The sequence below is a fragment of the Bos javanicus genome, chromosome 15 (genome assembly GCF_032452875.1).
Source record: "Bos javanicus breed banteng chromosome 15, ARS-OSU_banteng_1.0, whole genome shotgun sequence".
Classification (NCBI taxonomy): Eukaryota; Metazoa; Chordata; class Mammalia; order Artiodactyla; family Bovidae; genus Bos; species Bos javanicus.
The window spans coordinates 28,098,258-28,110,678 of NC_083882.1; the positions used below are offsets into that span (position 1 = coordinate 28,098,258).

Below are 12,421 nucleotides of genomic sequence, written 5' to 3' on the forward strand. Positions count from 1 at the left end.
GATGTATTAATTCTGTACAGCAAAGTGATTCAGTTATAAATATACATCCATTCTTTTTAATATTCTTTTCCATTATGTTTATAAATGTTATCTTTTAAAATGTCAATTTCCAAGTGTTGGTTGCATTCATATAAAATAGAATTGATTTTTGTATACTGATCTTCTAGCCTGCAACCTTGCTAAACTTACGTTAGTTCTAGTAGCTTTTTTTGTAGATTCTATAGAATTTTCTACATAGATAGTATGTCTTCTGGGAAGACGTTTTTTCATCTTCTTTTCTAACCTGGATATCTTATATTTCTATTTCTTGCCTTATTACACTGCCTGGAACCTTTAATACAGTTGAATAGAAATGGTGACGATGAACATTTTAGGCTTATTTCTGATCTTAAGGGGAAGAATTTCCCATAAGTCTTTCACCACTGAGTGTGATGTTAGCCAGTGTTAACTGTAGGGTTTTCTAAATGTCCTGTGTCAGGATAAGAAATTCCCTTGCATTCCTAGCTTGTTGAGAGTTTAAATCCAAAATGGATATTGAATTTTGTCAAATGTTTTTTTCTGCATCTATATATGCATCTGCATATACAGAAGAATCATGATTTTTCTATATTGGTCTGTTAATACGGTCAATTATATTGATTGACTTTCAGTTGTTAAACTGACCTTACTTTCTTGGGGTAAACTGCTTGATAATGGTTACATATTATTGCATTTCATTTATTAAAATTTTGTTAAGTATCTTTTCTCCAAAATAATAGCTTGAAGGAGATGAGATGGAGATGGGTATTTTTTGAATTATTGATTTCCAATTTTATTTGTTCATTATATCTATTCTCTGTTACATGCTGTTACAGAATTCTTTTCTGGTTCAGTAATTGATCCTGCTTACCTAAATGTTTTATGTGTGCTTGATAAGAATGTGGTCTCTCGTTTTTTAGAATGAAGTATAGTGATTTACATTTTTGTGTTAATTTCTGGTATACAGCAAAATGATTCAGTTATGTATATGTGTGTGTGTGTATTTATATATATATAAGAAATATTTTTTATGTCCTTTTCCATTATGGTTTACTACAGAATATTGAATACAGTTCCTTGAGCTAAACAGTAGGACCTTGTATCTGTTAATACCAAACTAATTTGTTCTTCCCCATCCCCTTTGGTAACCATAAGCTTGTTTCCTGTCTGTGAGTCTGTTTTTTTCTTAAATGTCCTTTTTATCAAGCATGCTAAATGTGTTGATCTTTCCGTGTCTTGAGTAATTGTTGTCTGGTCTCGCTGTTCCCCACCCAGGGGTTGATCCAGGGCCCTGACTGTGAAAGTGCCGAGTTCCACCCACTGGACCACAAGGGAATTTCCTGGTCTCACTCCTGAATAATGGTTTAGTTGCATCCAGATCTGTCAAACAGCCCTTTGACAATATTGTATGTTGTGTACCATTATCTTCTGTCTGCTGGGTTTGCTAATAAGACATGTTTTTTGGCTTTATTAGTTGTTCCTCTGTAGGTAATCAATTTTTCCCCCCTCTGGTTGTTTTCATTATTTTGTTTTTAATCTTTGGTGTCCTATAATTTCACTACAGTATATCTAGGTGTGGATTCACTTTTATTTACTGTGTACAGGAATTGGAATGCTTTCTTGCTCTGAGGACTCATGTCTCTTTAATTTTGAAAACTTCTCAACCATTATCACTTTCTTTTCTAGAACTCTTACTATAAATATATTAGACCTAGTTATTTTTATCCACTATGTCTCTTAACTTCTGTTTCATATTTTAAAAATGACTTTATATATTTTTTTAGCATATATATTTCCCAATTCACTATTTGTTTCTTCTATAGCAAATCTGCTGCTTAATCAACGTGTTATTTTTTGTTTGTTTGTTTTGAATTTAATGACTACGAATTCCTACAAGTTCTCTTATTTTCTTTTTTTTTTTTTTAATTTTATTTTTCATTTTGGCTGCAGTGGGTCTTTGCTGTGGCATGTCCGCTTCTCTAGTTGTGGTGTGTGAGTTTAGTTGGGGCGTGTGGGATCTTAGTTCCCTGGCCAGGGATTGAGCCCAGGCCCCCGGCATTAGGAGTGTGGAGTCTTAACCACTGGACCACCGGGGAAGTCCTCTTACGTTCTTTACGATATGTGTAGGTTTATTTATTTATTTTTAGAGAGTTCTGTTCTTTCATTATGGATTCTCTTCCTTTTCTCCCTCCAGCAATTTTAAATACTGTTGTTTTTCAGTCTTCTTTTTGTTGTCTACTCCCAGTCCTTCTTTTCATTGTGTTACTGATTCTCCCTCAAGGTGAAGTGTTTCCTCACATGGTGTGTAATTATTTATTGTGCATTTTGTGAATTCACTTTCTGCAGAAGTTTATTTTCTGTGAGTGTCTCATTCCTGGGTTGTTGAGTAGCCTTATAGGGATTTCTGCCAAGGATTCTTTAGTGCTTTAGGACTAAATTTTTACATTAATTTCCTGGACCTGGCATTTTCTTGCCACATTTTGGACTCTATCTACATATGTCTTGGGGTTTCAGTTTTTCATTAAATTTTATTTTGCCCCCTAGAACCTGGAGTGGGCAATGTGCTTCCTCGCGGCCCACTAGGGCTTTCTATTCATGGTGAGAACAGCCTGAAGAGCCCCCGAAATATCTAGGGTCTAAGTTTTAGTTTCCAAACTTACGACGCCCTAAGGCCACATTTTGTTCCAGATTGGCATTTAAACTCAAGTTCCCTGGGCCTATATCCAGGTCAGATCCTGTCAGTTCATGCACTTATTACTCAGATTTCATGCTTGCTTTCTGTTTCTGGCCTCTGAGAATTTCTCTTTCTGTTGGCTATGTGAATAACGCTGCTGTGAACATCGGTGTACAAATAACCTGTTTGAATTTCTGCTTTCAATTTTTTTGAGTGTACACCCAGGGGTAGAATTGCTGGTTTATATGGTAATTCAGATTTCTAATATCATGCTATATCTTTAAACTTTATCTTTATTTCTGACTGCACTGGGTCTTCGTTGCTGGGCGCAGGCATTTGGTTGCAGAGAGCAGGGGCCACTCGAGCTGTGGTGCGCAGGCTTCGCGTTGCGATGGCGTCTCTTGCTGCGGAGCACGGGCGTTAGGGTGCGGGGCTTCAGTAGGTGTGGCACACGGGCTTAGTTGTTCTGTGGCGTGTGCGATCTTCCTGGACCAGGGATTGAACCCGTGTCCCCTGCATTGGCAGGCCGATTCTTAACCACTGGACCACAATTCTAACTTTTTGAGGACCTGTCGCACTGTTGCTCTCTTTGGCTATACTGTTGTACATTCCCACCAGGAGTGTACAGGAGTTCCAGTTTCTCTGCATCCTCGCCAGCGCTTGTCATTTTCTGCTCTTTTGATAATAGTTGTGTTAATGGGTGTGAAGTGGCACTTCATGGTGGTTTTAATTTTCTTTTCCTTAATGTTGAGTGATGTTGAACATCTTCTCGTGTGCTTCTTGGCCAAGACAAGGTCCAGTTTCATAAGGAGCCTGATTAGAATTGTATTGGATTTATATATTAATTTGAGGATTACTGTCATGTTTACAGATTTGAATCCTATTCAGGAACACGGGGTGTCTTACCAGTTGTTCCCCCCTGCCCCGAATTTTCAGTGGAACTTTATGAAGGTCTTGCACACACTGTTTATTCCTGGGTATTTTATCTTTCACATTGATTGCTATTGTGATGGGTTTTTTCCTATTAGCTGTCCTAATGGATTACTGATAATGGTGGATGGGATGAATGACTTATTTTAGACTTATTTTCGCCATACTGAAACAGATTCTTGAGGCCCACCTACATTATTTTCTTTTATTGTTGATTGACTGCACTAACTTGGATTGTTGCCTCTTATGTATTTCTGAAAATCAGAACTTTCACAACATATCTTTTTTCTTTAGATCATTTATGAAAATATAAAGCAACATCTATCCTAGAATTTATCTCCAAGACATCATAGTGTTTGTATTTATCCATCTGAAATCAAGTTTCCCTTCTTTAGTCTAGCATGAATTCTCAGGAAACCTAATGATTAAATATCTCCATGTGAGAAGTCCTTAATATCCTAATTGGTTGTTTCTAACCTAACTCCTTATTCTTAGCCAAATCTAGCCAATTTTGTGTTAATTCTTCTCTTCTTTTTCCTCTCTCCCTCGTTCCCTCTCCCCACAATTCTTCCCTCTTCTCTGCTTCCTTGTTGTTTTTCTTTTTTGCTGGGTAGCTTTGGACCTGAGCAGGGACTAACTTGTGACCTCTGCTCATCCCCCAGCCAGGACATCACAGGTGATATTTACTATTTCAACTTTGCCAACGGGCAGTCCACATGGGACCACCCCTGTGATGAACACTATCGGAACCTGGTGATCCAAGAGCGGGGCAAGCTGTCAACTCCTGGGGCCACTAAGAAGAAAGAAAAGAAAAGAAAAAGGAAAAGGAAAAGAAAGACAAGAAGGATAAAGAGACCTCCAAGAGTCCCCTGGTGAGTTAGTGGGTGCCAGCTCCCAGAGAGACCAGGCCTGAAACCTGAGGGGGTATTGGGAACCTCTGGCTGTTTACAGCTGGGAGATTAAGACCAACAACAGTAGTAATTTTGTGATAGTGCATCATCTGAATTGTATCTGTTTTCTGGCAGATTTTCCTTTTAGCTTCTAGAACTAGTGCTTACTATTGCTAAGCAGTTTCTGCCCCCCTCCCTATTGGGAGGCATATATAACATAATAGTGTCAGTGAGCGAGGGCCCGACTGGGGACAGGGTTTTGCAGTTGTCCGAGAATTGATGCTGTCTGCCTCTATGGAGAGTCGGGTCACAGAGAGCAGTTGGCGGAGGCCAGAGAGCTTGGAGGAGCAAGTGCGTCCCCTCTCCTTTCCAAGCCAGGCCTGCCCCGGGTGGATTCATCGTGCGTCTTAGTGGTGCAAATTCCTGGATGTCTGATGGGCCATAATTCGGTTGTCAGAACACCAGTGGCTTCAGGATCCAAAGAGAAACGTCTGAGGCTTTACCTGCCCCCGTGGATGGTCTTTGCAGCCGGCGTCCTTGGTTCGCGGTAGACACCGACGTTTGATTGCATGCCCTTACCTTATTCCCCAAGCAGCTTTTTCACTCAAGACTTGAAAGTGCTCTTTCCCATTACTGTCCTGTGTCCCTCCTCCAGGTGTGAGGCAGGTGGGCCACGCTGAGGAGAGGGAGGGGCTTGGGAACCCAGTTCAGCCAGGCGGGAAGCACTGGGAATACCTTCTCAGTGGTCGGGTTGATTTGCTCTCTTATTTATGGTCTTTATTTCCCACCGGCGCCTGTGCTTACTTCTCAGCAAAAATTCCCCCATTTGCCTTCCTTCCCAAGGTGTCAGTTCTGGTGCTGGATGGTTGCTGATAAATTTATCCTTTTTATCATTTCCAAGCTCTACCGATAGGCCTCCTCCATACCCCCACCCCTACCCCACATTACTAGTCATGGTTCTAAGAAATAAGATAGCAAACCCATTTCTTCTGGTGGAGAAAAGAGGACACGTCATTTCCAAAGAGGTTGAATTTTCTAATGGCAAGTATTTGCAAGGTCAAAGATGGATAATGGGCTTTTCACTAATCCCAGACTATTTTAGTTTCTTATTTTTGATCACGAGGTGTGTGGGATCTTAGTTCCCTGACCAGGGATGGAACCCACTCCCCTTGCACTGAAAGTGTGCAAGTGGTCTTAACCACTGGACCATTGGGGAATTCCTGCTGGGGCCTATTTTAGATGACAGTCGGCATCTGGGTAGTCTCTGACATGACTGCAGGTGAGAGAGGAAATGAAGTGAGGGTTCTGTGTTGGAGAGTTGGGTAATAGACCTAGGTTCTGGGTATTTGACTGAGTTCCTGGAGCTCCCTGTTACAAAGGATTCCTCCTGTGGTTCAGGAGCTTAGGGCAAGTGGACAGGCCTGGGCTGCCAGTCTGGATCTTAGGCCTCAGGACAGGTGCCTGAAACTTGAGTTTGTTTGGAGGCAGACCTGACCAGGTGGGTGATCTGGGCTCAGGTGTTTTGGGCTTCCTGGAGGAGAGCCGGGTGGAGTTTAGTGTGCATATTTGAAGAATGTGGTTGATCTTTTAGGAATTTTTCCTTTTTTCTTTCTTTACGGCTGCACTAGGTCTTCTTTGCTGCACGTGGGCATTTTTGGAGGCCACCTTCGTCACAGTGTATAAGCTTCTCTTTGCCGTGGCTTCTCTAGTTGTGGCGTGCAGGCTCTGTAGTTGGCGATGCATCGGCTTAGTTGCTCTGTGCCATATTGGATCTTCCTGGACCAGGGATTGAACCCATGTCCCTGCACTGGCAGGCAGCTTCTTAACCACTGGACCATTAGGGAAGTCCTTGGGGTTTTTTTTCCTACCCCAAGATTCCCTGACTGTGTGGACCTCTCTTGAGCTGCACCAGCTCATCTGGTAGAAGACCTAGTCTGAGTGTTCAAGGCTCAGCTCACTGCTCATGTTTCCCCTCTTCCTTCCCTTCTTAGATTATTTCTGATAGTCCTTGATAAGAATGGTGGGTTTTTATGAAGTTAACCAGTCACAGAATTGAGAGCTTGATGGTACCTCCAGGATAACCTAGTTGGAGATTTTCAGACTTTTTGTTAGTAGTGATGCCATCTTCACATCAGTTCCTCTGTGGAGGGCCAGTGTCTAAAGAAGCGGAGCTGCTCTGGTTGAACCTGGGAGTGGGGGTCTAGGCGATGCTCCTTCCCCACCACATACCCACTATGGTGGCCCCAGGGTGCCATGGGAGCAAGGTTCCTGAGCCATGGATCTAGTCAAGTCTCTTTGTAGATAAGGAAACTAGAGCCTAGAAAACAACAAAGCCCAAGGGAGTTTTTAGCTTTTCTTCCCTCTTTGGTTTGTGTTTTTACTTTGAATGGAGGGTGGGTTTCTGCTAAGGGTTTGCCAGCAGCTATGGTAGCCAGTAGAAGTCAGCAGTGCTTTGTCTTCACTTTCTCTGCCTCTTTATATACCCGTCTAGGAAACACAGCCTGAGCAGGGCCTTCTGCCTTCTTCCTCCTTTCTCCGTGGCCCATCCCCTCTCCCAGCACCTGGGCTGGCTGATCTGGACCTAGACCGAGAGACGCAGGCTAGAACTGAGGGCTCCTTTAAGAAAGGGAAGAGCCCGTGCGTGCTGGGTGACACCCCCAGGCCTCTCACGGGCTCCCTGCCCAGCAAGCTGCAGCCACTCTTCAAAGGCCAAGCTTCCCGAACCCATCAGATCTTTGCCGATGTGGAGAAAATCTTAGGCAGGGCCCCAGCCCACTGCAGGACAGAATTAGGTGACCAGCAGGGTCTGGAGAAACCCCAGCCGTTGACAGAGAAAATCTACCTGGGGTTTCCAGACCCCGAAATAGAAGAGCTGGAGATGAGGAGCAGACAGCTGAAACCTGGCACTCTGGGCCCTGACAACACCGGGCCCTTCCAGAACAGGCAGGATGCGTTAGAGAGCAAGACGCAGGCCTCTGTCCACGCAAAGCTTTCTGAGACCCTCAAGGGCCCGCAGCTGAGAAGGGAGGAGCACAGGCATGACGTGGCCAAACGGAGCTCCACTGGCCCTGGGGGGGACAAGGGCCAGAGCCCTGTTCCCTCACCATCCCCCGAGGAGGCCCCCTCGCCGTCCCCTTGTTCTGACCCCATGCTGCTCACGGGGAAGGGCAAGTTCTTGTTAGACAGCAGCCCAGCTGAAGACCAGAGCTGGCAGGGCGTTTCTGGAGAAGTGGGGAGCGTGGGCAGAGGCAGGAGGAGAAGAGAGGCCCCAGGACTGTGGATGGAGCAGGTCTCCAAGCTTGTCCATAAGGACGCCTCCAGGGGCGGCAAGGAAACCGAGCCTGATGACCCTGAGGCTCCGGGGGCCTCAGCTGGAGGTCCACCCCAGGGGCTCTTGCTAATACCCCCTGATACCCTAGCCTCAGAACTGGTCCAAAGCACCCCTGCAGGGATTGCTCCTGGGGGGCCTCCTGCCATTGAGGAGAGCCCATCCCCAGGCTCTCCAGAGCCCCGCCAAGAGGAAAGGAGGCCAAGTGGGTGTGAGCCTGACTTGGAGAGCAGTGGCAGCAGCAGCAGCAGCAGCCTGGCCTCTCGCCTTGGCTCGGAGGTCCTGGGGCAGGTGACCAACTTTCCGTGGGACCTACAGAGCCCGCGGGGATCTGAGTGGGCCGTGGGTGAGTCAGGCCCTGGACCCACAGAGCGGCACCCCAGCGCCTTCCTGGCGCCCCAGCTGCTCCCCATGCAGAGCTCCACTGAGGAGCAGTCAGAGAGCGAAGACTACTCTGAGGACCAGAGGTTCTACCAGCACATCCTGCAGATGGTCAAGATCTCCCGGCGGCTAGAGGGTCTGGGGTTGCCCGAGAGTACGCAGGAGATGCCGGGCCAAGACCTGGCCAGCGTGATCTGCTGCCTGGCCGCCGAGTCTTCCAGGCTGTCTAGCGAGGGTGAGCACGAGGCCATCAGAGCCATGGACTCTGGGCTTCTGCCTTGGGGGCCGGAGCCGCAGGAGCATCCTCCAGAAGTGGACGTTGCCCCGGCCACGCAGGAGGCCTGTCATCTCCTGCCAGGCAGCAGCCCCCTCAGGCAGGGGCTGGTCGAGCTGAGTTCCAGCAGAGGGCTTGCGGCAGAGCCAGGCAAGATGCAGCTTCTCGACCAGGTAGGCTTCTTAGCATCACGGCCATCAGGCCCAGTGAACTTGGCAGGAGGGAGCAGGTTGTGCTGACAATCTTAACCCAGACATCAGGTCAGCTTTCCTTTTGTCTGTCCTTCCTCGGTGACCAGGGAGCCCTTAGCCACCCGGGATGGCCATCTTGTGGGATGACATGCATTTCCTGTTTCTTCTACCCCATCACCTACAAGATGGGGGCGGAGGGTGTCTGGGCTTCCCTTCCCTTGATCTGACCGTACTTCACGGGTGCTTTACATGCTCTGAAGATGATCTGTTTTGAGGGTGAGTAAGGTGGCACAGATCATGGTGTTCATGCAAGATGTAGGAACTGTTCCAGGATTTGGGAGCCTTCCCCATCAGCTGATAGTATAGAGAGGTCCTCCCAAGTAGACACCCTGCCCCCAGCCTCTGAACTTAGTCCCTTCTCGGAATCTCACAGAATTAGTGAGTTACAGTGCCTAGGGTCACAGAGACTCAGACCCGACTGAAGTGACTTAGCACAGAGAGTTAATACTGTCCTGAGGCTATGATGTGCTCAGTTGCTCAGTTGTGTCTGACTCTTGGTGATCCCATAGGCTGTAGCCCACCAGACTCCTCTGTCCATGGAATTTTCCTGGCAAGAATGTTGGAGTGGGTTGCCATTCCCTTCTCCTGACCTAGGAATCGAACTTGAGCTTCTCACGTCTCCTGCACTGACATGCAGGTTCTTTACCACTAGCGCCACCTGAGAGGAGAGACCGAAACCTGGGCTCTCTTCTGCTCAGTGGCTGCTGCTGCTCCTTCCTTCCCAGGGTTTCCAGAACCATGTGAATAGCCTGTGTCAAATTTGCATAGACCACTTCTTCCCCTAGTGGGATCTACCAAAGAGTGGGCTTGCCCTGTCATTCGGGGCCCTTTGTCCCTTTAAAGAGTCACCACCGTCTTCATTCAGAAGTCAAATAAGACACAGACCATGGGGTTTATCTGCATTTCCCTGGCTTCTTTTGCTGTTTCCCAGCTGTGGCTTTACTCAGTTCCTACCTCAGTTCCTAACTGCTGACATGCCTGGGTTCTCTGTTAGCTCTAATAACCCCTGTAGCACTATAAACATCAGATAAGCTGCAGATTATCTTGCAAAGTTTTAATTAGCTCAATGGCGGCAAGTTTATCCGCTCTGAAGGACAACGCCATGCACAGCTCTTAGCCAAAGTTAATGGCCATCTATAGAAGCTGATCAGCTAGGAGCCAGGGATGTATAATTTCCCTACTAACTGCTGATGTGGTAAAGGCCTGGGAGAACAAAGCCCTCAGCGGGCACGTCTCCCTCCCTCAGGCCCCCAGCACGTCAGCAAATTAGGCATGTCAGGAGTCTGTAATTTTCCCTTAATACAGTGTGGGAAGAATTTTGCTCACTGATCTGCTGGGTGGGCTGGGCGGCTGGGAGGAGCCAGTCAGGTTTGCTCACGGTGCACCGCAGAGCAGCTCTCCTGGGCTCCTTTTCTGCCACAGCCAGGAGGCAGTATGAGATACTGGCTTAGACACTGCCCTGCTTCTCATATCTACTCCTGTGGTTGCTGGCCCCGCGATTTGGGGCAGGCAGAGGTCTTGACCTCACCATTCTCCATTTGCTCTTGTGGGGACTGGGACTTCAGATGGTTTTGAGAGTGGAATGAGACAGGTGCTTTTACCCAGGAGCCCAGGGCTCAGGCAGTGTTGGCCAGTTTTATTATTTTCAGCTCCTTTTCTGCCTCGAGAAGATACCCTGCAACAGGCTAGATGACTGGGAATCTCTTTGGGTTGGCCAAAAAGTTGGGCTTTTTCCATAAAATGATACAGAAAACCCCAAACGAACTTTTAGCCAACTCAATACAAAGATTTCGGGGGTGGAGGGTGGCAGTGGGTGGTCTCATGTCGCCTTTCAACTGAGAGTCTAATGCCTTTCCCGGGCAGAAACAGGTTGTGTTTGGAACCCACCCAGTGGTCTGGCCTCAGGCCTGGCCGCAGGTAAGAAGATAGGCCACCTGAACCTCTCATCTTGACCCCTTAGGTTCCCCTTTCTCTCTTCAGTCACTGTGGGATTAGAGTGGAATGGAATTTTTGTTTTATACACATTTTAAGAAATGGATTTTGAGGAGCTCATTGTAAACCATCACCAAAATGCTCTCCTGCCTCTAAGTTTCTAAGCCCAGACCATTGTAACACTAATCTGTTATGATAGCAGTTCCATAGCACTGGGGTAGCCCAGGCTACACACACACGTGCTGGGGTAGCCCGGACCACACACACACGCGCTGGGGTAGCCCGGGCCACGCACACATGTGCTGGAGTAGCCCGGGCCACGCACACACGTGGCTGGGGTAGCCCGGGCCATGCACACATGTGCTGGGGTAGCCTGGATCACGCACACACGCTCTGGGGTAGCCCTGGCCACGCACACAACGCACTGGGGTAGCCTGGATCATGCACACATGCGCTGGGGTAGTCCTGGCCACACACACACGCGCTGGGGTAGCCTGGATCACGCACACACGCGCTGGGGTAGCCTGGATCACACACACATGCACTGGGGTAGCCTGGATCACGCACACACGCGCTGGGGTAGCCCGGGCCACGCACACATGTGCTGGGGTAGCCTGGATCATGCACACATGCGCTGGGGTAGCCCTGGCCACGCACACACGCGCTGGGGTAGCCCGGGCCACGCACACATGCGCTGGGGTAGCCCGGGCCATGCACACATGCACTGGGGTAGTCTGGGCCATGCACACGTGCTTCTTACATTCAGTATCTCATTTGAAGTTCTCAGCAGACCTTAAGTAGCATGCACATATCATCTGTGACTTGCAGATGAGTAAACCGAGAATCCAAGATCCTATGAGTGGCCCAAGTCTCACAAATTCTGCCATCTCTCTGGTTTACTCTGTCTCTCCCCAGTCCTCATGGGCATGAAGCCCACCATCCTGAGAATAGATAGAGGAGCGGCCGCAGTAGTCCTCTGGCTGAGCTCTCTCCAGCCTCTTTGCTCCTCAGGAGAGCAGAGAGAGAATTCTTCTGTTTCTCATGTGTTTTTTTTTTTTTTTTTTTTTAACTTATTTTTGGCCATGCAGTGTGGCATGTGGGACCTTAGTTTCCTGAGCAGGAATTGAACCCATGCCCCCTGCAGTGGAAGCATGGGGCCCTAACCACTTGACCACCAGGGAATTACCCTCATGGGTGTGTTTCAAAGTGAATATTCATTTTAATCAAAGTGATACATGCCCATATTAAACAATGCCAAGACAAGCCAAAAGGTGCAAAACAAAATATAGCAGTTCTACGGTGTGGGTACCCCTCCCACCTCTACCATGGCAATGCCTTTATTCTGGTGTCTGCTTCCATATTTGTAAATAATATGCTTAGGCTGCTTTTTCTTGATTCATCAGTTTTCAGCTTTATGTATTGAGTCTTCTCATGCTGGGAGATGAGGCTTTTGTCTCTGCTCCCCACCCCCTCCCCAGCTTCCTCTGTGGCTTCAGAAGGGAAGAGCAGGGCCCTCTGCAGCTTTTCCAGACGTGGAAGAGCCGCTTGCTGGGAGATAGCCGCAGAGTTACGAGAACCGGGAAACCAGCCCGTGATTCTCACGTGGTTGGCACAATGCTGACTTCTGGATGTTGTGTTTCTTTAGCAGCCTCTGAACGGAGGTGGTTTAAACTTGAGCGGGCAGGATTTAGATGTTTTATTTTTACATCCATCTCCACACTCTTAGAGCCCTGTGATTACTTG

At 47.6% G+C, this 12,421-nt stretch overlaps 1 protein-coding gene across 1 annotated transcript in view; it reads left to right on the plus strand.

Moving 5' to 3' along the window:
- Positions 1-12,421, plus strand: part of CEP164 (centrosomal protein 164) — a 71,362-nt gene that overhangs the window by 17,531 nt on the left and 41,410 nt on the right. Inside the window, 2 exon segments of the mRNA XM_061440429.1 lie at positions 4,285-4,423; positions 4,426-4,494. Of these exon segments, the coding sequence (XP_061296413.1) occupies positions 4,285-4,423; positions 4,426-4,494 (208 nt within the window).